Genomic DNA, 25,563 nt, shown 5'->3' with positions numbered 1-25,563 from the left:
ATATTAGTGATATAAGCAACAAAAACCTTACTTTTATTTTAATGAATATAATGATATTGAGTGTTGATATGATTTATTTATTACAGTGATTATTTTTTAATGAGAAGTTTTATACTTTAAACTTGATAGAGCAGTAGTGTTGTGTTTTGGCTGGGTTATAGATGTGATGTTAATAACAAAATTGGTACAGATAATGGTGACGCTGTTAGTAGAAATTCAGTTGATAATAAAGATAGTGATATCAATACCAGTGAATAGTGCTATGAAGTAATCTAATAGTTATCAAGTGAAGTGATAGTGTGAAAAGAACGTTTCCCACCTTCTACCGTAACCTTCTGAGACAGATCGCAACAGTGTCTTCTTGGAAGCCATCTTTCCGTGCACGTCTGGTGAACTGCTTCAGAAGGATTACGTCCTCTTTTCTATCTAAAGTCTAGTTTAGAGCTTTGGACAGTATTCACTGTACGGCTAGCAACATACAAAAAAAAAAAAAAAAAAAAAAAAAAAAAAAAAAACACTGGGGTTGTTCCTATCTGACATTTTGGAAGGGACACGGAAAGCAAAATACACCCAAAATTTGAGTTTAAGCCAAGAAGTGTGACAAAATCTAAAAAAAATGTTTTTTGGACTTAAACAAAAGAAAAACATTAAAAAATTGAGTAAATATGTGTTTTTAGCCTAAAATTAAGCGTTTGGCACTAAAATTGGGACAGGCCTTTAGGACCATATTCTCTTAGAAAAAAACTTAAGCTGGGCTGCTATGAAATAAGCTGTGTAGTAAAACATACTACGTTTATTGGGTTAAGCACCTATTCACGATATCAGTAAAAGTCTACTTTAGTTATTTTCTAAACACCGTACAATTTACTCGTACCTATTAATTACATATAAACATTTTCAATTGCACTTTCGTTTCACGTACATTTTCCATTTGTTGAACACTAGCATAACATGACCGTCTTGGTTTCATCAACAGTATTGCCAGATTTTTAATTTTCGTAGCAAACACCTATATTCAAATGGAATGTTGCATTACACAATATAGTATTGTTTATTGCTTTAAATATGTGTTGAATAATTATTATAAAAAAAATCCTATAATGGTGTCTGTTTCAATGATGAAAAACGCAATTCAGTAAAGTATAATTAATTGCATCCCTGGCTATATCCTGAATCTTTTTCGAATTTCACTATCTTCACTATGGCATCAATGCCATCACCGTTTGTTTGTTTACATCATGATTGAAATTACGCATCGGCTGCCGATTTATCCGGAGTATAACCTCAATCTCGCGATTGATGCTGTAATGTCGAAGGTAATGTACATTAGGAGAAGCCGTTAAAGTCTATGGAGTGCCGAAGGGGACGATTCACTTCCGTCTCAGCCCAGAGTAGTCAGGGAAAGTGCTTCGCGGACCTTATCCTGTCCTCACAACCGACGAGGAGCGCGAACTTGCAAGTTGAATGAATGCGGGAGTAAAGCGGTCAACATTTCTCGAAAACTTATTCAAATAGTCTCAAGTCAAAAAAGTGAATAAACTTACTTTATTGATCCTACGTGTTTCGCAGACGAAATTCCACTTGTTCCGCTCCTACCCAACTAGATTTTTCACTTTTAGAACGTTTAATTTCCGAATTTACAAAACGACGAAAGTAAGATTTTCAACTTTCGCAACCTAATCACTACTTTCGCCGCCCCGCTGTATAGAGAGACAAAGTGACTTAACCACGAATCAAAACAAAACACTACTTGAGCCGATTTTACACTGGTAGAAAAACGTCGAAAGTAACTGTATGCAACGGCTTATCATTTTGTTATAATTATTTTTGTTGAAATTAATAGAAACTACCTAGTTTTTGAACGCGATCTGATTGTATGCAAAATTTGAGCGATGTACACGGCGAAAAAATGTTAAAAAGGTGATTCATTTTAAAACAGTTTTAGAAGACCGGTTGTGATTCTTCTGAATTAGTTTTTTCAAAACCGTTCGAAAGTTACTTACGTCGATTTGAAAAAGTAATCGAGATTTGGTGACAATCGTTCAACATTAGGATAAGATGGGTTATGTAATTGGGTATAGAACTATCTTTCTAAATATATATTTTTTTATTTCAATATGGACATTACAGTGCCAAAAAATGTAACAGGAATAATGTTAAACCAGTGTTGTAAGCACGTTTTCGCTGATATTCGGCAGCGTTGTTGAAGTTGAAATTTAGCGTGACATAATTTGTGTACTATCCCTTAGAAAATCTGAAAATTGGCAAAATTTTCTTGTAGGTCAAAAATAAGTGTTTTTCCCTATTAAAGATTCCTACATAAGGTCATCTAAGGAAAACGCCAAAGATTCAATTCAGAATGTTTGAAGAAATTCGTTTAGACTTTTTCCTAAAACCTCTACAGAAATCCTCAGTGAGTTCAAACGTCAATTTTTGTATCATATTTTGTATTTTTGTATCATTTTTCTATCATTATGCCAAATGTCCTTTATCCCTTTCGGGACGAAGCAGCACATACTTTTCTCAAAATAGCTCATACATGGCTGGATCAACATTTACATTATCTCCGTCTTCAGTTTTCCATGACCAATGACATACATTAACACCTCATAAAGAGTGACATTCATTTTGGAGCGTTACCACTTAGCAAGAGAAATTTGTCAATAAGGACTGATTTGCTGCTGACAAAGAAATTAATCGCCCCTTTCGATGCGTGGGGAATTTCTTCCAAGAAATGATCAGGAAAATCACTTTTATTTGATCGCAGTACGCAGTTGAGAAGCAATGTCATTTCGAATGAAGCTCTCTGTAGGAAATTTCTTGACCCATTCAGTCAAGGAAATTCTTTACTTTTCCTGAGCGAAACAGCATACTTAGCTTAAATTTGAAAATTCGTCCGTACCGAAAGGGTTATGCCAAACCACCGTTATACCAAACGGCGTAATATCAAATGACCTCATTTCAAATGGCTTTATGCCGAATTTCCCGCTCCCGGTTTTATCCAGAGATTCAATTTATTATTTTTTCAAGAATAATCTTAGTAACTCAATTAGCCTTCAGAGACTTTTAAGCGACTACTCCATATTTTTTTCAGGAGTTCAGATCTCAGAAAATCATATTCTTTGAAGGAAAGCTTCAGTAATACTTTCAGTGATTTCTCCAGAGATTCCTTCTTGAATACTTTCAGGGATCCCTCCAGAATTTACCTTGGGCACTTCAACGCTTCTTCCTCTAGTAATTTGCCCAGGAATTGCTCAGACAACATCCGAAGATTACCCAGAAATTCCTCCAGTTCTGTCCCTAGGAGATTTTCCAAAGATTCATACGTGAGTTCTTCCAAAAAAATTCACAAAGATTTATTCTAGTGATTCTAGCTTTTTGAAAAAAATCGTTCCTACAAAATCCTTACGTCGATTTTTTCAATTATTCTTTTAGAACTTTTTATATTAGATCAGAACTTCTCGTCCTGTAATTTCTCTAGCATTTTATCCAGGGATTACTTCTGCAATTCTTTCAAACATGTCTTGGGTAATTTCTCCCATGGATTCGTCAACAGCTTATGAAAAAAAATAAGGTTCCATACCAGCAAATGCTATAAAAATTATTCCAGTAATTCCTTTGATCATATATCATCGATACGCATTTCTTCCGAGGTACCGTTTGATGTTCTTCAAAAAATACTTTAGAAAATCATAAAGAATGAGGTGCGACTGTTTTTATTTTATTTATTATCTGGCAAATTATCCAAAACTTTCATAAGAGCCCAAGGCGATTTTTAGAAATGCTTGCAGGAATTAATTAAGGATAAACTGTAAAGTAACTAGATTTTTACCAAACATTATTTTTAAAAACAGTATCTGATTTTTTTCGAAAATTTCTACAATTATTTCTGAAACACTTCCTTGACATTTCTCTGGAAACTTCCCAGGAAGAATGAAATCTAAGAAGTGAATCTAGATTGTATCCTTATTGGAATTCCTGGTTGAAACCTTATAGGAATACTGAATGATAATTTTAGTGAAAATTATAAGAAATCCCTATTGGCATTTTGGAGAAAATTTTCAAATAAAGAGCTTTTGGTTTATGTGTTCAATTTGAGTTTTAGCATTAGGAGAATTCTTCCATTTTCGCAAGTATGAAGAAAAAATATCTAAACATTTTTGCAATCTACGGCAGATGATACTCCGGCTTCGTCCTTTGGCGGAGAGGCCTACGTCATCCACAAACAAAGATTTTTGACATCTCTGAGGTAACTCGGGTAAGTCAGAAGTGAAAATATTGTATAATATTGGTCCCAAAACGCTGCCTTGAGGAACAACAGCTCTTACAGGAAGTCTTTCAGGCTTAGAGTTCTGATAATTAACCTAAAGTATACAATTTGACAGATAGCTTTGGATTATTCCAACAATATATGTTGAAAAATTTAGGTTTTTCAATCTTACAATGCCAAACATTTTCGAATGCTTTTTCTATGTCTAGAGAAGCAAGATCAGTAGAATAGCCTTCAGATTTGTTGGAACAAATCAAATTTGTGATACGTAAAAGTTGGTGATTGGTCGAATGTCCATGTCGGAATACGAACTGTTCATTAGCAGAAATTGAATTTTCGTTGATGAGGCTAATCTTTTTGTTTAAAATGACCTTCTCAAAAAGTTTACTTATAGAGGAAAGCAAGCTGATTGGAAAATAGCTAGAAGCTTCTGCAACGTTTTAGCTGAATTCGTTCCTTCTTTGAAACATATGCTGTTTCGTGTTAAAGTGCTGCGAAGTGAAATTCGCGTTCCTCATATTCGAGCCAATGCCGAATGCCATTAGGGCTACTATCATAGAATCCTTGGTGGAATCTCTGGGGTTTCATAGGTTATCCTTAGAAACCGTTCAGAGCGAATTTTTGGAGGTATCTGAAACAAAATTTTTGGAGGAATTCTACACTGAGGTAGAAATAGGGGAGGAGTACCAGTTTTGACCTGAAGAAGAAGCACGATTTTTTGCAACAATTAAACGTTTTCGAAAAAAATTTGGAGGCGTGTGTGAGATCGGTAATTAACGGTATATTTTGCAAACCTTTTTTTTTTGAGAACCTTTGAAAGCAGTTCTGGGATTTCGATGGGTGGAAATCCTTAGATTTTGAAAATGCTCTGGAAGGATTTAAGAGAACACCACAGGAATTCTTAGGATTCCCATAAAATTATGCGAAACGGCCCCGTTCTTTAACATGTCAATTCAAACCAAATAACCATTCTCTTTCCTTCCACAGCCTTCGCCGCCCTCCGATCAGCTCGAACAGATCGTCTGCGGTCAACCTGCCGCCGATCATCCCCTCCGGTCCGTTCCGCTGTTCGTTCTGCCTGAAAGAGTTCAACGAGCACTTCGGCCTGCGACAGCATATACGTGCCATGCACTACTCGGAAAAGCGCCACAAGTGCAAGGAGTGCAACAAAAAGTTCTCCCTAGGCATCAGTTTGGCCATTCACCGTCGCGTCCACACGTCGATCCGCCCTTTCACCTGCATTGTATGCTACAAGACATTCACCCGCTCGACGGCCCTCAATGGACATCTGTCCTCACATTCCTACGTTCGCGTCAAGTGTGCCGAATGCGGAGAAGTGCAGCTCAGCGTGTATAACTACATGAAGCACATCGAAAAATTCCACCCGGATTTCATGCAGAATGTGGCCGCCTATCGGACCCAAGCGGAAACTCTGATGCAACGTCGCCGGCAGATAATCCTGGAGATTACGGAAGGTCTGGCAAAACACCGTTCGGAAATTCCCAACGTCCTTGCCAGACTTCGCGGAGAGATCGGTCCAGATTCCAGAAGCGCTGGACCGCGCAAAGATAACGACGAAGACGAAGTAAGTTCCAGCGAGCATGTTCAAACGTTCAAACGAGGCAGACCCGACTCCAGCCAGTCGGAGGAGGTCAGTTCCGCATCGGAAGAGCAGGAAGCTCGCCGGTCAACGATGAAACGCGAATCGCTCCCGGCGTTACGTGCCGAATTACGTAAACGACCCCTCCGAAGCAACACTGCTCCAGACGAGCTGGATGAGTCGGTTCTGCCTCCGTTTAGAAAGTACGCCCGCACGACCACGGGCAGTTCTTCGCCCAATCTGAAGCGCCTGCTGGAACAGAACAGTCCCAGTCCGCTCGCTTCGGCGGAGAACAGTCGCGAAGCTACCGAACAAGGGATACCACCAGCAGTGACCGTTAAAGATGAACCATCCAATTAGAAGTGGTTTTATGTTAATTGGATTTCCTGGTAATCATAAGCCGTATATCGGGCTCAATCCCTATGGCTTATATAGTGCTATTGGCATTATATCAGCCATTAATCAACACTTTGGCCCAACATGCGGATTATTGGTTACCTGGGTTTGATTTCGCCACCATATGCTTGTCTTCAATGGAACAAAAAATGTTTGATTCGTATGCTTGAAAGCTGTACATATTTTGCTTAGTTTAGCCAGTATAGACCCGAATAGACACCTAGTACGCGGAAAGATATTTCATCTAATCATTGACCTCAATTTTCGTTTAGCGTAAAAAATGATGCACTTAAAAACTCAATGTAGAATTATAAAAAAGTGAAGGAAAATGTCGAAAAAATACTTGCCAGCGAATGAATTATTTGAAAGAACTAATCCTCATACAATCTACATTACCATCAGTGTTGTCCTCACAAGGGCAGAGCCTGTTTCTCAGCTTAGTGATTTAAGGGGACAGGATCCGTCTTTGATTTCTGAATTTTAGGAAACAGTTTTTTTCGTTCAAAATTAAGAAAATTTACAGGAAAATTTGTTCATTGTATTCTATTCTCAAACCGAAATACAGTAAACACATTTTCATCGAATAATTTTCAGTTTTGAATAGAAAAACTACTTTTGAAGTTTCGATGGTCACGATGATGGAGCGTTGAACGTTAAGAGCACTTCATGGACATATTGGTAAGAAGGATTTAATCTAGTGTGCAGAACAACTTGGGCACTTCCATGATTCACTATGACATGGAGGGTTTTTCTCGGCCGAAATGTCCGAAACTTTGCATTAAGAAGCGATTTAGTACGACGCATATTGTGGCCATATTTGAATTCTGTAGCTTTCAAAAAACCCCAGTGAGTGAAGTGAATTAAAAGTGAAAAGAATAGGATCCGGCTCCTACACCCCTATTCCTGTTTTCGTTCGAAAACCATTTTGCATTCCCGTTTACGCCAGCAAAATCAAGGGAGCCGTGGGATTCGAATGAAAAGGATTATCGAATCGAAAGTTCACTGATTCAAAAAAAAAAACATAATAATTTCTTAAGTAATAATTACGATTTGGCGTCACAACGACCATTGTTGAATTTTTTAAGTTATTTTTTTAAGATTTTGGTGAAGAATTTAATTACTAAATTTCACAAGTCCATCAATGAAAATCTGTAACTAACGCAATGATAATTGCTTAAGGCGAAGTAGGCCATGATTGAAATTTGAACGCGTCGTTGATGATTGTGGCTAATTCATCTTACGATTTCGATTCAAAGAAAATCAGTTGGTTTTACACTGACATAGCTGTAAAAGTATCAGCATACTTTATGCATGTTAGCGCGTACAGTGACTTTTTCAAGTCAATATAAACTATCAAGACTGAGTTTTATCACTTTGAAATGCAATCTGAAAAGTCATCATTGTTGCCAAAACGAATGACGGGCTACTTAGCCTTAAATAAAATTAACAATCATTAATAACAATATTTGCCTTTCATTTGAAGGCGTGCTCAAAAATTGACATGTTTTAATAATATGTAATCGAAGCGAGCAGTTCTTCTAGCGATTGAAATGAAATTATTTCAAGTAATGTTTCTTGAATAATTCAAAGCTGTAGTGTAGTGTAAAAGAAGCCTTCCTTTGCCGAGTAGTTAGAGTCCGCGGCTACAAAGCAAAGCCATGCTGAAGGTATCTGGGTTCGATTCCCGGTCGGTCCAGGATCTTTTCGTAATGGAAATTTCCTTGACTTCCCTGGGCATAAAGTATCATCGTACCTGCCACATGATATACAAATGCGAAAATGGCAACATAGGCAAAAAAAGCTCTCAGTTAATAACTGTGGAAGTGCTCATAAGAACGCTAAGCTGAGAAGCAGGCTCTGTCCCATTGAGGACGTAATGCCAAGAAGAAGAAGAAGTGTAGTGTAAAACATTAATAATTTATGAATAAGAGTTTATGCCGATACGTCCCACCTTTGTAATGTTTCAATATGCAGTCATACATATTTTACAAATTTGAAATAAAAACATGAAACGAGCTCACCAATTGATCCTTCATCTTTGACTGAGCAGCCACAATACACTTTCAGCTTCGCTTCGCTTAAAGTATACAGACTAACCGAGGAAGAAATCACTCTGGAGACGCGAGAAAACACTTGCTTTTTCATGCAAAAGATCGCGTTGATGACACAAAACAAAAACACGAATGCTTGGGCTTCCACGAAGCACGCCCAGTAAAAATGCGCGCAAACCGAGGGAAACAAAAAATAACAAACTCAGAAAGATTTTATTGGGGCAGAGCTAATAAAATACGCGTGTGGTCTAGGTGACGGTCTAACAACTTATATAGTTTTTATTCAAAATCAATCTTAACACTAAAGTCATGGGTTGCTTCGATTGCAAATTTGCATTCGCTAACACTCCTCCACAACCCATTGGATTTTGCAGTCCCATTACTTCACGGCAAATCTTCATCTTCACGGCAGGTTTAGTCAAGCCGTCCGCGATCTGTTTGTCAGTGCCAATGTACGCCACTTTGACTTCGCCTTTCTCCCACGCATCACGAATGAAGTGGTGGCGAATGTCGATGTGTTTAGTCCTCGGTTGATAACCACCATTCTTTGCGACGGAAATGGCACTTTGGTTGTCGCAATGAATAACGATTGCTTCCTCCTTTTCGAACAGGCCTCGTAATCGCTTCCACCATAAAGCTTCCTGTACCGCAGCCGATAACGCCATGTATTCGGCTTCACATGTGGATAGAGCTACTGTTTGTTGCCGCTTGCAGCACCACGATATGGCTCCTCCTTGAGCGGTAAATACATACCCTGTCGTGGACTTCCTGTCATCATGGTCTGATGGGGACGGACCTGGTGTAGTGGTTAGAACCCACGCCTCTCACGCCGAGGACCTGGGATCGAATCCCATCCCCAAGATAGTCACTAAAAATTTCAGTGACGACTTCCTTCGGAAGGGAAGTAAAGCCGTTGGTCCCGAGATGAACTAGCCCAGGGCTAAAAATCTCGTTAATAAAGATAGAAAAAAAAAAAAAAAAATCATGGTCTGATGCCCAGTCAGCATCGGAGAATCCATCGATAGTAGAATCTTTACTGCGATGATAGATCAAGCGAAATTTGGAAGTTCCTCTCACGTACCTTAAGAGATGTTTCACCGCGTTCCAGTGCTGTTCGCCAGGGTTGGTGTTGAACCGGCTGAGCACGTTCACGGCGTAGCAGATGTCCGGACGAGTACTTTGGGCGAGGTACATTAAACAGCCCACAGCTTCTCTGTATGGCACGTCTCTCATACGCTCCTCTTCTTCAGCTGTTGACGGACACATTTCCTTCGTCAGCTTCTCGCTCGTATTCATCGGGGTAGTAACAGGGTTGCACTTGGCCATTTGAAACGGTCAAGCATGGCATCAATATACGCTTCCTGGTCCAGAGAAACCGCTTCTTTGGTTCTGGTAATCCTGATACCCAGGGCGTATTTTGCTGGTCCAATATCGTTCATTTTAAATTCCTGATTAAATTTACCTTTTATTTCATTTTTCCAGCGTTTGCAGTTGCTGAAAATGAGGACATCATCGACGTATACAGCAACGAATAGCACCTTGCCACCGCTGATACGATAGTATACGCATGGATCGTACACAGTAGATTCCAGTCCAAATTTTCGAAGCGCTGCATCCAATTTCGAATTCCAGACGCGGCTGGATTGCTTCAACCCGTAGAGGGCTTTGTTGAGGCGGCAAACTTTGGATTTCTTGCCACCATCCACGAAGCAAGGGGGTTGCTCCATATAAATTTCCTCCGCTAAATCGCCCTGCAGGAATGCTGTAACGGCATCCATTTGGTCCACTTGCAATCCCCATCTTGCAGCCAGAGCGAAAAGGTATCGCAGCGAACTATATCGGACGACCGGGGAGTAGGTGTCCCCGTAATCCACCCCCTTTCGTTGCGAGTATCCTTTGATGACCAGCCTGGCTTTGTACCTGTCGACGTTTCCGTTCACGTCGAGCTTGGTTCGGTACACCCATTTGCACTTGATCGCCTTGCGTCCTTCCAGCAAATCGGTCAGCGTCCACGTCTCGTTGGAGATTAAAGCATCGTATTCATCGATCATGGCCAGCATCGTCTCGGCTAAGCGCTTCGTTATGCGTCACTGGATCATCCAAGAACGTTTCTGAAAAATCGGCACCAGTATCGGAACATTCGTTGTCACTATCGTTCAAATACTTGCCTTGGGGCATGCGCCCCCTATCGCAGAGCATCAACCGCTGTTGCGTTACAACGCTAGCAAGTCTTTGATTTGAGCACGACGGGAGCGTAACGGAATCCTCAGCCACGGATGTGGACGGCATCGGGCAATTATCTTTGGAGTCTGTAAATTTTGTAGACGGCAAGCCTTTGTTCACGATATAAAAATCTTTATACTTGCCTGAGAGAAAGCGCTCCCGACCGCTGCGCCTCAACGCCACAGGCGTGCTAGAAGATTGATGCGGCGGGAGCGCAGAGTCGGCCTCCGTGTCGTCAGCATCTTGAAATGATTCATCGCTTGAATTCACATCATTTGCTTGAGCTGCATCAATTTGGTCAGCCGGGGCTCGTCCAACACGTTCTCGCTGAATTCCAACCTGACATAGCTGCGCCTCTGGTCGTCGGTTGTTCCAGCTGGTGTGTTGTCTCGCTTGATAATTCCTTCGTCGATGAAAGTTACGTCCCGGCTCTTGAAAATCTGCTTGGATTTCAAGTTGTACAGGCGGTATGCCTTCGTCTCGTCATCGTAGCCGGTAAGAATGCACTTCCGTTTTTGCTTCGGCACATGGGACTTCACGGTAGTTCCAAACGTTCGGATATGCGACAGATTTGGTTTGCGACCTGTCCATGCTTCTTCCGGTGTTGTTTCGGTACCCTTCGTTGGTGATCGGTTGATCAGATAGACTGCTGCGGCCACAGCCTCTGCCAGAACGGGTTGGTTAGTTTGGCTTCATACAACATGCACCTCGCGCGTTCCACCACCGTTCGGTTGACTCGTTCAGCGAGTCCATTCTGTTCCGGTGTGTACTCCACCGTGGTTTGATGACGGACACCCAATTGCTTGAGATAGTTCTCGAAATTCCAGTTTTGTACTCCCAGCCGTTATCCGTCCTCAGCACTTTCAGCTTCTTTCCAGTTTTGACGCTCAGCCATACTGTGGAAGTCCTTAAAACTTTTGCAGCACCTCTTCTTTTGACTTGGTGCGCAAAAAGTAGACGAAAACTTTGTAGAGAGTAGCTAAGACGTCTGTCTTTGGTAGTGGTTAAAAAGGAACTAATTTATTTTCTGATAATTCTTACAGCTATAGATGTCAAGGCTTGCTGAGATACTTCTTCAACACTCCTCCTCAAGCCGCAGAGATTCCCATCATCTGACGACACTCTTCAAACTTCGTCCGCTGCAGTGGTTTGGTAAGGCCATCGGCAACTTGCTCCTCCGTGCCAACGTACGCTAGTTGTACCACACCACGGCTCAGTGCGTCCTTGATGAAATGGTGGCGTATATCGATATGCTTCGTGCGAGGATTATACCCACCATTCTTCGCGATTGCGATGCAGCTTTGGTTGTCGCAACGGATTTCTATGGGGTCGTCGTTGTTGTCCAGTAGCGCCGAAAGTCCACGCCACCATGATGCTTCCTGTACAGCGGCTGATACGGACATGTACTCCGCTTCACAGGTAGATAATGCAACCGTGGGTTGCTTCTTGCACATCCACGAAATTGCACCGCCTTGGGCCAAAAACACGTTGCCGCTGGTTGATTTCCGCTCGTCTAGATCGGATCCCCATCGGCGTCACAGTAGCCGACAATACTGGAATCAGCATCCTTCTTGTAGACCAGCTTGAAGCCGGAAGTACCACGTAGGTAACGCAGAACGTGCTTCACCGCGTTCCAGTGCTTGAGTCCCGGATTGTTGTTGAATCTGCTAAGAGTGTTCACCGCAAAAAGTATGTCCGGCCGAGTGCTCTGCGCCAAATACATGAGGCACCCGACAGCTTCCTGATACGGAAAATCCTTCATCAGAGCGGATTCATCGTCGTCCTTCGGGCTCGCTTCCTTCGTAAGCTTCTCACTGTAGTTCATCGGTACGTACGATGGTCTACGTACGATTCTTGATCCAAAGCGATGGAGTCGTTTTTCCTCTCGATCCGGATTCCAAGGCAGTGTTGCGCTTGTCCCAGATCCTTCATACGGAAGCAGCTGGATAGCTGTTCCTTCAGCTTCTTCGTCCACATCCGGTCGTTACTGAAGATCATCAGGTCGTCGACGTATATGGCAACGATCAGAATCTTGCCTCCTCGGAAGCCTATGTAGACACACGGGTCGTATTTCGTTGGTGTCAGTCCGAAACGTCTTAGCGCCGCATCTAGTTTGTGGTTCCAAACTCGGCTCGACTGCTTCAAGCCATACAACGCCTTGTTCAGCTTGCACACCATCGTCTTCTTTTTTCCGTCTACGAAGCATGGAGGCTGCTCCATGAATATCTCTTCGTCGAGATCCCCTTGCAGGAAGGCCGTAACCGCGTCCATCTGGTCTATCGCCAGATCGTGCTTGACCGCTAGTGCGAGAAGGTATCGCAGCGAACTGTAGCGAACGACGGGAGCATACGTTTCATCGTAATTCTACCCCCTTTCGCTGCGAGTAGCCTTTAACGACCAAACGAGCCTTACGTCGGGTCGGGTTTCCGTCAGCATCACACTTCGTTTTAAATACCCACTTGCATTTGATAGCTTTCCTACCCTTGGGGAGCGGGGTGAGGGTCCAGGTGTTGTTGGCCACCTGAGCATCAAATTCCTCCTGCATGGCACGCCGCCATGCGTCGCTATCCGTCCGAGCCAGCGCTTCTTGATGCGAAGCGGGATCATCTCCTAATTCGCCATCCATGCCAGATGTAATCGCCACAAGACCATCGTCATCGCTCGGTCCACCAGTGGAATCGTCATCAGGGAAACCATGGAAGTCACTCGAATCATCATCGGAGATTGGCTGTGGAAGTGGTAAACCGGGTAGGCCAGTGCCGTCAACGTGAAAGTCTCTATACTTGCCTGGCAAAACGTGCTCCCGTTCGCTGCGCCTCAACACCTTTGACCGAGGTGGTTGTGAAGATTGTCGCGAAAGGGAGCACAGGGTCAGTCAACGTTGCGGTACTTGTGCCGCTATCATCGCTTGAAACACATTCTTCGAAGTCGTCATCTGTTTCCGCTTCGTCATCGATCATCGGATCTTCTGGTTCTGCAACAGGTCTCTCCAGTGTGGGGGAGGGAACCGGCTCCTCGAAGTCCAATCGAACGAACGTTGTTGGTCTCTTAAGTGGTTCCGCTGGAGACATCGCGTCGAATGAAACACCTTCATCCAGGAAAATTACTTCTCGACTCACGATGGTTGACTTCTTCTTCGGATCGTACAGGCGATATCCTTTTGTTTCTTCATCGTAGCCCGTTAAAACGCATTCATGGGATTTGGGATCCCACTTGCGTCTCTTCTGCTTTGGAACTTGAACCATTGCTTTCGTCCCAAACACACGTAGATGTGAAAGGTTGGGTTTCCTTCCATTCCAGGCTTCCTCGGGGGTCAGATTGTGCCCACGAGTCGGAGATCGGTTGATGAGATACACTGCTGTAGATACGGCCTCCGCCCAGAAGCCTTTCGACAATTTGCCTTCGAATAGTAGACACCGTGCCATTTCTACTATCGTCCGGTTGGCGCGCTCCGCCAAGCCGTTTTGCTGGGGAGTATACTCGTTCGTCGTCTCGTGCCGGATGCCTTCTCTCTGTAAGTATCCTTGAAAACTTTTGTTCAGATATTCCTTACCGTTGTCAGTCCGGATCGCTTTGAGCTTCTTGCCGCTTTGGCGCTCCGCCATCGCGTGGAATCTCTTGAAGACCGCAAATACTTCTTCTTTCTGATTTTGTTTTCAGAAAGTACACGAACATACGCCTCGTCTTGTCATCGATGAACGTGATGTAGAACCGATTACCGCCAATCGAGTTCATTTCCATCGGACCGCTGATATCCGAATGGACTAACTGCAAAACGTCCGCCGCACGGGATCCGTTCTTCGGAAATGGTAGCTTCGCCTGCTTTCCCATTGGGCAGATTCGACAATCTGCACTAGCGTCTTGGTTCAGCACGATAACCGGTTGCCAAACCACCAGCAAGCTTCTTCAGATTTCCGGCACCGAGATGACCCATCCGTTTGTGCCAGAGCTCAAAACTTCCTGCAGCATTACACGATAAAACTTCGTTTGATTTACTCAACCCACCTGATCCAGCTTGAATTGGTGGTTGGAGTGGCTTACCAGTCGCCACCAGCTCGCCAAGGCCATTGTGCACTTTGCAAACCATCGTGGTTGAATTCAACGGAGTACCCCTTCTGCACGATTCTGCTCACCGAAAGAAGGTTGCCGTCAATCCCGGAATCAGCTGCACGCCGCTCGCGGTCACGCTGACTTGATCGCCTCTGCACTTCGGTTGAAGGTTTGCATTGCCACAGGCAACGATGTCCATCGTACCTCCATTCGCTGCAACCACCTTACCGCTTGCCTTTTCGGATGCCTGTCCAAAGCTGCTTGTTGCTCGTCATGTGCGCATACGCCGCCGAGTCGAAAATCCAGTCATTCGCGTCACCTTTTCCAAACGTGGAAAGCACCGTGCAAAACGTTTCGCCCTTCCTGGAATCCTTGCAGACCCTTGCGATGTGTCCGTACTGACCACATTTTCTGCATTGCGGCCCTTGGATGAAGTAGGCTGCTGTTTTTTGAAATTTTCCTTCCGTTTGTTGGTTGCGAACGCTTGACTGTTTTGCTGGTTGCTACGCAACGGTCGCTCTTGGAGAAGTTTGGTTTTCACGAAGTCCCCCGTTATGGCGACACCAGAATTTTCTAGCGCCATTATCATGGGGTCGATAATCATCTGAAAGCCCAGCCAGGAGGATCATTCCAACCCACAGATCCGGCAGCTTGAATCCGATGCTGTTCAGCTGATTCGCATGTCGAAATTACCTGGTTCACGTACTCTTCCATCGAGCCGCACGAGTCCAGATCCGACTTGATGAGCTTGTGGAGCAAGCCGATTTGCCGAGACAGCCCCTTGTCTTCGAACGCCGTTTCCAATTTTTCCCACGCCGCACGCGCCGATTCGGCGTCTTCGATGTGGACGTAGATTGCCGGGTCCAGGAGCAGGATCAGCTTCAATCGGGCTTGAAGGTCCTTTTTCTCTTCGACCGCTTCAAATGTTCCGTCTTCATTTTCTTGGGCTTCACGGCTTCCCAAAGTCCCTTCCAGCTGAAGAAAAGTTTTCGCTGCGAACTTCCATGACGACCAATTTTCTCGTCCAGCCAATCGCTCGATTGGTGGGAGGCTTGAAGATCCGCCGGAACTTGAAGTTGGAGTCGATGCATTTTCTAATGCCGACAGGCCCATAACCTGTAGAGAGTAGCTAAGACGTCTGTCTTTGGTAGTGGTTAAAAAAGGAACTAATTTATTTCTGATAATTCTTACAGCTATAGATGTCAAGGCTTGCTGAGATACTTCTTCAACAAACTTTTCTAGTTTTTTCATCGATGAACGACAGATAATAACGACTGCCTCCAGCGAGTTCTCTTCCATCGGACCGGCTATGTTCGAATGAACAAGCTCCAGAACTTCGCTCGCACGTGATCCCTCGTGATCGAATGGAAGCCGGGTTGCTTCCCCATTGCACATGGGTCGCAGTTTTGCGGATCCTTCCGCGACAATCTTCATGATTCCCTTATTTGCCGCGTAGATGCTACCGTCCGCCGGCCGCATGTGCTCCAGTAGCATTTCATTCTTCGGTGAGGTGCTTCACCGAGCCAGAGTCGAAATACCACTCATCGTCCTCTCCAGCTTCTCGCACAGATAGCCACCGTGCAAAAAGCATCTCCTTTCTTGTCCGATTTGTTGCGCTGAGCCGGTTCCTTGGCATTGCAATACCTTGCAATATGCCCAAATTTTCACACCGACGGCATTGCGGTACCTTACCTTGCGTGGTCGTTGCCTTGGTTACCTTACCATGCTTGCTTTTTGAATCGTGGTCGCGAAAACGAATGCAGGCTCCGTAGTAGGCTCTGCCAAAACGGTCTCCAGTAGAAACTTCGTTTTGATGATGTCACCTGTTATCTGTATTCCAGAATTTTCCAGTCCCATCACCATGGGGCGATACTCCGGCGGTAGACCAGCCAACAGTAACATGCCGATCCATCTGTCGTCCAAGGGAAAGCCAATTCCGATGAGCTGATGCGCTGTCGAAATCATACGGTTCACATAGGCCTCCATCGATCCACAACTGACCAGATACGTCGTGATTAGCTCGCGGAGAAGGAACCACTGGCGGGTCAATCCAGTGTCCTCGAACGTGTTCGAAAGCTTCCTCCACACTTCGGCCGCAGTTTTTACCTCCTCGACGTGAATGAAATTCACCGGGTCGAGGAACAGAATTATTTTACCTCGTGCGATTCTGTCCTTTCGAGGGTCCACAGCGGGGAGCGTTCCGTCTTCATTAGGCGTTGGTTCCACTGCTTCCCAGAGATCTTCCACTTCCAGATAGGTCTTGACTGCGAACTTCCAGGTCCTCCAGTTTTCTCGACCAACCAACCGCTCGATGTGGGGGTGGCCCTGTGTGTTGAAACTCTGCTGCTGCTGTCGTACCAAAACGTAATCGCCGGATGCGCTGCTTCCTGCATTTGGATTCGCCATTCTTGAAGTGAAAAAAGCTTCAAGTCTTGAATTTTCTTCCGCTTCCACTAGACACGTGTCGACGTCCCATAACCTATTGGGGCAGAGCTAATAAAATACGCGTGTGGTCTAGGTGACGGTCTAACAACTTATATAGTTTTTATTCAAAATCAATCTTAACACTAAAGTCATGGGGTTGCTTCGATTGCAAATTTGCCTTCGCTAACAGATTTCCCTTTAGGACATTTTCAAGAAAACCAAGCAATAATTTCTCCACTGATTAGGACTAAGATTTCCTCCAGAATTTTTGTTCAGGGTTTCAAAGATTTCAACCAAGAATTTCTCTACCTTTAGAAATTACTTCAGAGAACTAGCAGAAATTCTTTCCAGAAGTCCAGCAGCAATTTTTTGAGTAATTTCCAAATGAAGTTTTCAAAGAATGTTTCCAGAGGAATTGTCAATTACCTTTTCTAATACATTATTCCGTAAATCCCTGAAAAAAAATCCGGAAAGTATTGCTATATCAAATCCTATGATAACTTGTGCAGAAATGGTCGGAATAATGGCTGTAGTATTTGCTGGTGTGAAACCTCGAATGACATTTTGAAGTATCGGCCGTCTTCAGTGTCGTGTACTAGACTCGACTTTCTTTCTTTTAAAATCTTTCAGAACTTTTTTCTGATAAAACTTAATGATGAATCCCTAGCCAAATTCATTAAGGTGAAGATTTATCGAAGCCAAAGTTCAAATTTTCAAGAGCACGGATCTGAAGAACCATACATCCGTTTAAGCTGAAAACATAATCGATTGATCACTAGCTGGTGGTGACCAATCGATTAGGGTTTCAGCTCAAACGAATATTTGATTCTCCAGATCCGTGCTCTTGAAAATTTGAACCTTGGCTTCGCTCGATCTTCACCTTAAGGAATTCCTGGAAGAGCTCTTAATAGCTTTCCTGAAAAAAAATCAAATGAAGAATTTTAAAGCATTTCTTGATAAACTAAAGATCATGGAAAATCCGTAACGAATTTCTTCCAAAAACGCTGGTTCAAACCCTTGGGGATTTTCGTGGGGGAACTCCTGTAGATATCGTTGAAAAATATGCTAGAGTAACTACTGAAAATACCAGTGTAAAAATCACTGGAGGAAATCCTGAATAAACCTTTGAATATTTTGTAAAGTAATCTCTGTGGAAAATCCTGGTAAAATATTTCGAATCATAATTCACTGCCAGGAGAAGGAAAATACTTGGGTTAATTCTACGAATGGCGTGAGATGAGCGAGGTGACAATTCTCGACTCGAGTGAAGTGACTCTCCATTTGATTTGCACGGCGAGTCACTTCACTCGAGTCGATCCAAAAAAAAATCATTTTTTCTTTCGTTTCACATCAAAAATTTGTTCCTTAATTTTCGGCCCAGGGATGATCTAAATTAAAACTGGAACTAACTTCACGAAAAAATACCTCCTCGGTATTTCTGAAAAAGACAAAAAAAGTGACTTTTGTAGAAATGTTTCGAAATAAGAGACCTCATCGCTCCTCATCGTTAACGTTAAGGTCCCTAAACCTGCGCCACAACGAATCAAAATACGTAACTTACGGCGCATCGATCCGCTTCGGCTACAAGCTGACTTCGTAAGCAGGGATATGACCAACTTCTATCAGTGTGAGGACATCGACGTTAAGACGGAAATACTAACAACGGAACTACGTACGCTCCTCGACAATCATGCACCAGAGAAAACCATAAGGGGCCGTCCATAAATGACGTAGCATTTTTTCACTGATTTTTTACACCCCTCCCCCCTCGTAGCATTTTGTCACAAATGCTGGTACTCCCCCCTGGAAAATACGTAGCATATCGAGCACCCCCCCCCCCCTCTATATTTTTTTTATTTGTTTTCCTTAGTGACTGGGTTGAAACAAAAAAATGGAATTGAGAAGTTCAATACAAAGTTTGATATTGATTACTGACTGAAATGAAAGGATTATAATCTATTCTAACAGTTTCATATACAGTAGCGCTTAAAAGTAATTTGAAAAAGTTTTAAATAAACATTTTCCTTGGTTTTGGTTTCCAGTTTCTCAAAGACTAAATTATATTACTATTACTGTTCTTACCATAAAAAACAAGTTTACTATAAAAAATGTGTAAACAAATTGATTGGATTGATGAAGCTCGTTACTGTCGAGTTAGGGCCCAATATATTTTATAATATATTGAACAAAAATTTCGTTATATTAGAAGATTGTTTTTTTTTTAATTATTCTTTGTTAGGAAATAGAGTTCAATGAAGATGATCAAGAAAATATATTAATTTGAAATGAATCATCGTTAATATTATCCAATTTCAAATCATTCTAACAAACAGTGGCCAGATACATAAAAGATTAAACTTGAAATATTTGGAATGTTTAGAAAATTTTAGCGATTATTATACAAATACAATAATCTCTCCTAATATTTCAGTTGATTTTCCTTATCGTTTCCATACTGAATTAATCTTACAAATTACCGAGTTTTTAACAAAATTTAATGATAGGGCAATTTTATTAACACTCGAATCTATTATACTCATTAATATTCAGGCTATTCCATCAAGAGCATTGATATATCAAAACAAATGATGAGTTGATTGGGTGGAAATCTCATGCAACATTGAAGGCACAATTCACGGAATAAATATCTTGCTTTAAATGTTATATTTGCCAAGAAGAGCATACCGTCGGACGGGGCTACTTTTGATTCCGGGGGCTACTTTGGACACTCACCTTTTAAATTTATTTGCAGCATAAATATTATTCTGAGCAAATTTGTGTCTTCAGCACTTTTATTAACCAATGCACGCTCTACCACTAGACATGAATTATTTTTGAAAAAAACATCAACAATAACAGGACAAACAAGAATATATTTCAAAAATGTCCGAATTCATTTTCACAAGCTATAAAACATTGGCTATGCAAACATTGTTTGAATTTTTCCCAAGTCGTGGAAAGTTATTGGGAGCATCACACAACTATCGAATAGTCATGTTTCATAAAAAAAAATGTGATAGTGTTTTGCTAAAAATTGTTGTTTTATTAAAATAATTGATCAAAGGTCTTATTTTTACGACTTTTTTTGGTTATAATATTCTGGGTTGTATATTTTACAACATAAAAAAAATAAAATAAATTTTTGGAAAAGTGAATAGACATAAAACACACATATTTCAGAACGTACCAATGGAAAGTTCACAACATAATCTCTAAAAAAAATATTTTCTGTCATATTTTATAAAAATTTGCTGTACAAAACAATTGCATCCATTTATTTCTAAGATAAACAACTCTTAAGCCAGCTCTAAACTGCTAAAAAGCTAAAAGCATATTACAAAAGCAATCTTTTACTTCTCCACGATCTTGCACAACTTTACTTCAAAGATTGCGTTTATAATGAAATTACTTTTAATTACAGGTATTCATGTGATCCCTCTACATACCGTTCATGTTATATGAAGAAGAATAGAAAAGACGGTTTTTGTACATTAATCATTAATCATCGCAGTACCTAGTAGAAACATTGTTCTTTTATGTCAATTTAAAAATCAAGCATTCGTAACTGATAGTTCCATTTAAAGGGAAGTTGAAAGTTTAAGTTTCATACTGCAAACTGGAAAGTCCGAATAGCATGTTTCGCTGAAATTAATTGTTATGTATGTGTAATTGTTTCAAGCTTTGCCATTTTCTAAATTACGTTTCTCAATGCAAAAACGTTCCATTACATCACAATGGATGATAATCCATATAATCAATTTCAATTTAATGAGGTAAAATCATTTTATTATCAAATTGTGAAAACTTCTGAAAATGTCCAAAGTAGCCCCTTTATTGTCTTGAAGGACACACTTTTTTCGCTATTCAAGCATTTTTGTTATTTCTTGTTGGATTTGCCTCATATTTTGCACATTTGTTACGAACATATACAACTTAAATGTATGTAAGAATCATCAATATCTATCCATAATTCTAAGAATTACAAATCCTCAAAGTTGAAGAATGAGGAAATATTGTCAAAAGAAGCCCCGTTTGACGGTATTTTATTTTCTTGAAGAAATAAAGCCCCAACAGAAAATATGGATAAAACTGACTTTATGTCATGTTAACAAATGGCAAAAAAATGTACTCCAAGTAGTTAGAGCATTAATGTTTTATCAATTCATTAAACTTATTTCGTTTATTTATAAATTTATTAATTTGGACACGAATATAATATAATATTCACATAATTATTTAAAGCTTCAAAACATCTGTTTGATTGCATTTATCGAGAAAATCTGAAGTTTCATAGCTATTTTTTCAATCTTGTCATATGAATGTTTTGAAGCTTAATCATAATGTTATAACCCAAGTTTATAAGTAAAAAAAAAGAAGTGTCATGAAAAATAATTGTATGCAATTTTTCTCAGCGCCTTTCTTTTAACGGACTTGATTCAAAATGCTACGTCCACTAGCTAGGACCCCTCCCTCCCCCTCGTCACACTTCGTCACAAATTTGTGAAGACCCCCCTCCCCCCTAAAAAGCTACGTCATTTATGGACGACCCCTAACCGTCCGTGACAAGCGAACGCCATGGATGACCAACGCAATGGAAGAAGCTGTTAAGACCAGGGATTTGGCTTACTCATTGTATGCTAGAAACCCTAACAGGAAGTAGGGGGATCCACAGTGGAACGACTATCAGCAAAAACGCAGCAGAACTGCTACTCTCATTTCTGCGGCTAAAAAACGATATGGCGAAAAGTATTTCGATCCCAATCTACCCGCACAACAGCTTTGGAACAATCTTCGCCGAGAGGGAGTCCATAACTACAGTCGAAAAGATTGCAGCAATGGTGATTTAGATGTTGACGGGATGAATGAGTTCTTCGCCGAAGGGCATCGCCAACTTGGAAACGACACCGGGCAGCCACAGCATCTCTCGGCGCAAATCAGCAGATACACCACCCAGAACTTTCCAGTTAGGGAAGTTAATGCTCCGTTCGATTTTCAAGCTGTGAGTGTTAACGAAGTTAACAAATATATGCACCAAATAACATCTAACGCAGTTCGTAGTGACGAGATCCCCATATCCTTCATAAAAATGCTTTCGCCTTTTGTGTTGCCATTACTGGTAGACCTTTTCAATAAAATCATCGCCTCCCAAGTGTTTCCCAAGATTTGGAAAAATGCTATCGTGCACCCAATTCCGAAGATCTCTCTTCCAGAGGCACACAAAGACTTCAGACCAATAAGTGTTCTGCCAGCTGTGTCTAAAATTCTGGAAAAAATCTTGCTCGCTCAGATTACTGAGCATCTCAATTCTTCGGAGCCATCAATGCTAGCGACGAATCAGAGCGGCTATCGCAAACGTCACAGTACAACAACCACCCTCGCTAAGGTTTCTCACGACGTATTGGTCGGGCTGGATGGAAGGCAGTGCACAGTAATGGTTTTGGTTGATTTTTCACTAGCCTTCAATTCAGTACTTCATCCTCTGCTACACAGCAAGCTTCGCAACGAATTCAGTTTTTCGACAACTGCTTGCAACTTGGTGCAATCATTCCTCGGCCAGAGGAGCCAAGTGGTCAAAATGGGACACAATGTTTCCAGCGCACGAACTCTCCTGGATGGCACCCCACAAGGATCGTGTCTCAGCTCCCTGCTCTTCAGCTTATATGTGAACAGCCTACCTTCGGTCTTGATGTGCCACTACCAACTCTACGCGGATGATCTGCAAATATACACCACTGGTCCAACGGAGGATCTCCATCTACTAATTCAAGCAATCAACAGAGACCTTCTTGCGATTGAACGATGGGCAGCTGGAAACGGCCTACACCCCAATCCCAAAAAGACGCAAGCGATAATATTTAGCAGAGAAGAACTTCCATCTAACGCTGATATCATTTTCTGTGGTGAAGCAATTCAATTATCAGAAGTGGTAACAAACCTAGGCTTGCAATTGGACAGCAAATTCAATTGGTCACAACAGGTAAACGCAATCACGTCTAAAGTATTCAACTCAGTAAGAGTCATGAAACGTTTCTCACCTGTGTTACCTGTGCCCACGCGAAGAAAATTGATCCAAGCGGTTGTGATGCCGATCCTCACCTACGGTGATGTAGTATTCTACCCTGGACTTACGAACCTGCAAAAACAACAACTTCATCGATGTTTCAAAGCTGCAATTCGCTTCGTCTATGGTCTACGGCGCAGGGACTCGACGCAAGCCGTCAGAAAAACAATCACTGGTTGCAATCTTCAACAATACTATCACCTACGAGTATGCTGCTTTATGAGACTAGGATACCATGGACAGCTGCCTGAGTATCTACAACAGCATATGCAACGAGGACAAATGGAACGAGCTAGAACCTTCGTAACTCCACGGTATTCTTCGATCGCTAGAAAGAGTATACTTGTGAGTGGCATCTCCCAGTGGAATAATCTCCCCTTTGCACTTCGAACGATGCCATCAGCAACAAGCTTCAAGGAAGCTTTGAAGCAGCGTACGCATAGTAATTAAGGAAGCAAACACTTTATTTTTATTATTATGTTGAAAACTTTGTTATCCAATGTAATTTAATCTTAAAAATGTTTTTCCTTGACATGAGCAAACGTTTGTATAAACAGCAAGTTATCGTACACAATAGCTAACAATAAATACAAAATACAAATACAAATACTTTTTAGTGACTTGCTTCAATAATGTGACCAAGTCACTCAAAAGTGACTCGCTACCAGCCTTGTAGTTCTCGGTAGGAAATCTGAAAAATCGAAAGTTTGTTGATTCAGGCCTGCGAATCGGGAAGCATGGCCACCCTGAATACCGTGCTATTTGACATTATACTAAACGCCCTGTAAATCAAATGCTGTTTTCGGACACCAACCCCATCTCTCAAGCAACGGTGATTATCGACAGACCTACGATTTATTTTACACATCACTGTTCCGAGGTTGTACTATTATAACGAAATTCCAATTGAACCAAGCACCATTCTCCGGGCAGGTTCAAACCCAACTGTCCTCCACGTCTGGAACCGACGAACGGTCCCACTCTAGCTCATCATCTTGACGTCCTTGCGCTTGGCCATGTCCTCGTAGCTGGAGTGGACGTAGAACTCCTGGAAGGACGGATCCACGAACTGGTCTTTGGGCAGGGTCTTGAAGACGGGCTCACCGTACCAGGTTCCCACCTGCCAGCCCTTGACGTCCTTCATCAGGTCCGCTTCCTCGTCGCGGTTTCGCTTCAGCTGCTTCAGATATTCACGGTCCCTTTCGGCCAGCAGCAGGGCGTAGATTACGTTCCGGGCCGAGCGCATCTCGACGTCGTTGCGCTGGTTCTCCTTGCAGTTCAGATAGTACATGGACAATCCGGCGGTGGTGAAACCCGCGTAGGCCGCAATCATTTGCCATCCTGTGGTCCGCAAAAGAAAGATTCCCCAGATCAGAACAATCAAAACAATCGGTGACATAACCGAACAGAAGAAAATCACTCACCTTTGAAGTACTTTTTCGCTGGAATCCTGGCAAAGGGAATATTCTGATAGCCACCCTTTGGTGGCATATCCTGCAGCTTAGCCGGAGAAGCACTCATTTCGAATCTGGAAGTTTTGGAAGCGAATTAAAATCACAAAATTTATAAGGAATCCGCGAAGGAAAACCTCGATCGAATTCACCCCCTGATGGCAATGCGAATTCCGAGCGAATGACAGTTCGGTCGGTGGAAAGGGTGGAAAGGGAAAAAGAAATCAAAACCGCGAATCGGTGCACGAGTCGAATCGAACCGGTAGGAAAATGTTGCGCAACATGAGGTACACACTGAGCCAAAAGCTGTGTGCGTTTGAAATAAAAATATTAATTTATCACACGGGAAAAACATATGTTGTAAAATTTAATATTTTATGCGTGGTATTATTCACACAGTTGAAAATCGGAATTTTTGACACGCAAAAAACAGATATTCTTTAAATCCATGCGTCGGAGCTACGTCGGGCAAAGTGCGCTGTGTAGTACACCAGATCCACTGTTCAGCGCACCATGCCCGACGTTAAATTCGACGTATAGATTTGGAGAAAAATCGGTTTTCGCGTGTCGATGGACCTGAAACGTAATAAAGATCCAAACGCAATGATAGCGGAACGGCAACGGAAAGCGGAACCGGTTCGCCAGCATGAACTATACCATGCTTGTCGACATAGTATTGGATCACTTTCATTCGGTTACAGCTCAATCGAATTGGTGTGATTCATGCTGGCGAGCCAATTCAATCTTTATGTTGCGACAGATCCTCCAAAAGTGTCGCGAATATCAAGTAGAGATGGTCGGGTCTCGGGTTTTCAAACCCGAAACCCGGCCCGAACCCGAACCCGACGGGTTCGGGTCGGGTTCGGGTTTGAAAATTTAATTTGTTTCGGGTTTGGGTTCGGGTCGGGTACGGATACAAAATTACAAAATTATCGGGTACGGATCGGGTTCGGGCTTGAAAAAAATCGGGTTTAGTCGGGTTTGGGTCGGGTTTGGTGAGAATTGGGAACAGAGTAAAAACCTGGAAGCTTCCCTAT

At 42.2% G+C, this 25,563-nt stretch overlaps 2 protein-coding genes across 8 annotated transcripts in view; one reads left to right on the top strand and one right to left on the bottom strand.

Annotated features, from left to right (window-relative positions):
• Positions 1-6,608, top strand: part of LOC5566911 (zinc finger protein Xfin) — a 68,283-nt gene extending 61,675 nt beyond the window's left edge. For all 7 annotated transcript variants that reach the window (XM_021846048.1, XM_021846045.1, XM_021846044.1 and 4 more), the window contains one exon: positions 5,258-6,608. In XM_021846048.1, coding sequence (XP_021701740.1) covers positions 5,258-6,230 — 973 coding nt within the window. In that variant the 3' untranslated portion in view covers positions 6,231-6,608. The remainder of the gene's footprint in view (positions 1-5,257) is intronic.
• A 17,302-nt stretch (positions 6,609-23,910) lies between these two features.
• On the bottom strand, positions 23,911-24,768 carry LOC5566662 (NADH dehydrogenase [ubiquinone] 1 alpha subcomplex subunit 13). The gene is made up of 3 exons (XM_001651020.2): positions 24,664-24,768; positions 24,500-24,603; positions 23,911-24,416 (listed from the first exon to the last, which is right to left on the bottom strand). Exons 2-3 carry the CDS (start codon positions 24,594-24,596, stop codon positions 24,058-24,060), a joined length of 456 nt encoding a protein of 151 aa, XP_001651070.1. The 5' UTR covers positions 24,597-24,603; positions 24,664-24,768; the 3' UTR covers positions 23,911-24,057.
• Positions 24,769-25,563: the final 795 nt, after the last annotated feature.

This window comes from Aedes aegypti, chromosome 2, assembly GCF_002204515.2.
Source record: "Aedes aegypti strain LVP_AGWG chromosome 2, AaegL5.0 Primary Assembly, whole genome shotgun sequence".
In the NCBI taxonomy this organism is placed as follows: Eukaryota; Metazoa; Arthropoda; class Insecta; order Diptera; family Culicidae; genus Aedes; species Aedes aegypti.
The sequence above is the reverse complement of the archived record's forward strand: the minus strand, read 5'-3'. Positions and strand labels throughout refer to the sequence as shown.

Coding starts and splice junctions, on each gene's coding strand:
- LOC5566662 (XM_001651020.2), bottom strand. CDS start 24,596: ATGAGTGCTTCTCCGGCTAAGCTGCAGGATATGCCACCAAAGGGTGGC. Junction 24,417..24,499: donor AGCGAAAAAGTACTTCAAAG/GTGAGTGATTTT, acceptor TGCGGACCACAG/GATGGCAAATGATTGCGGCC.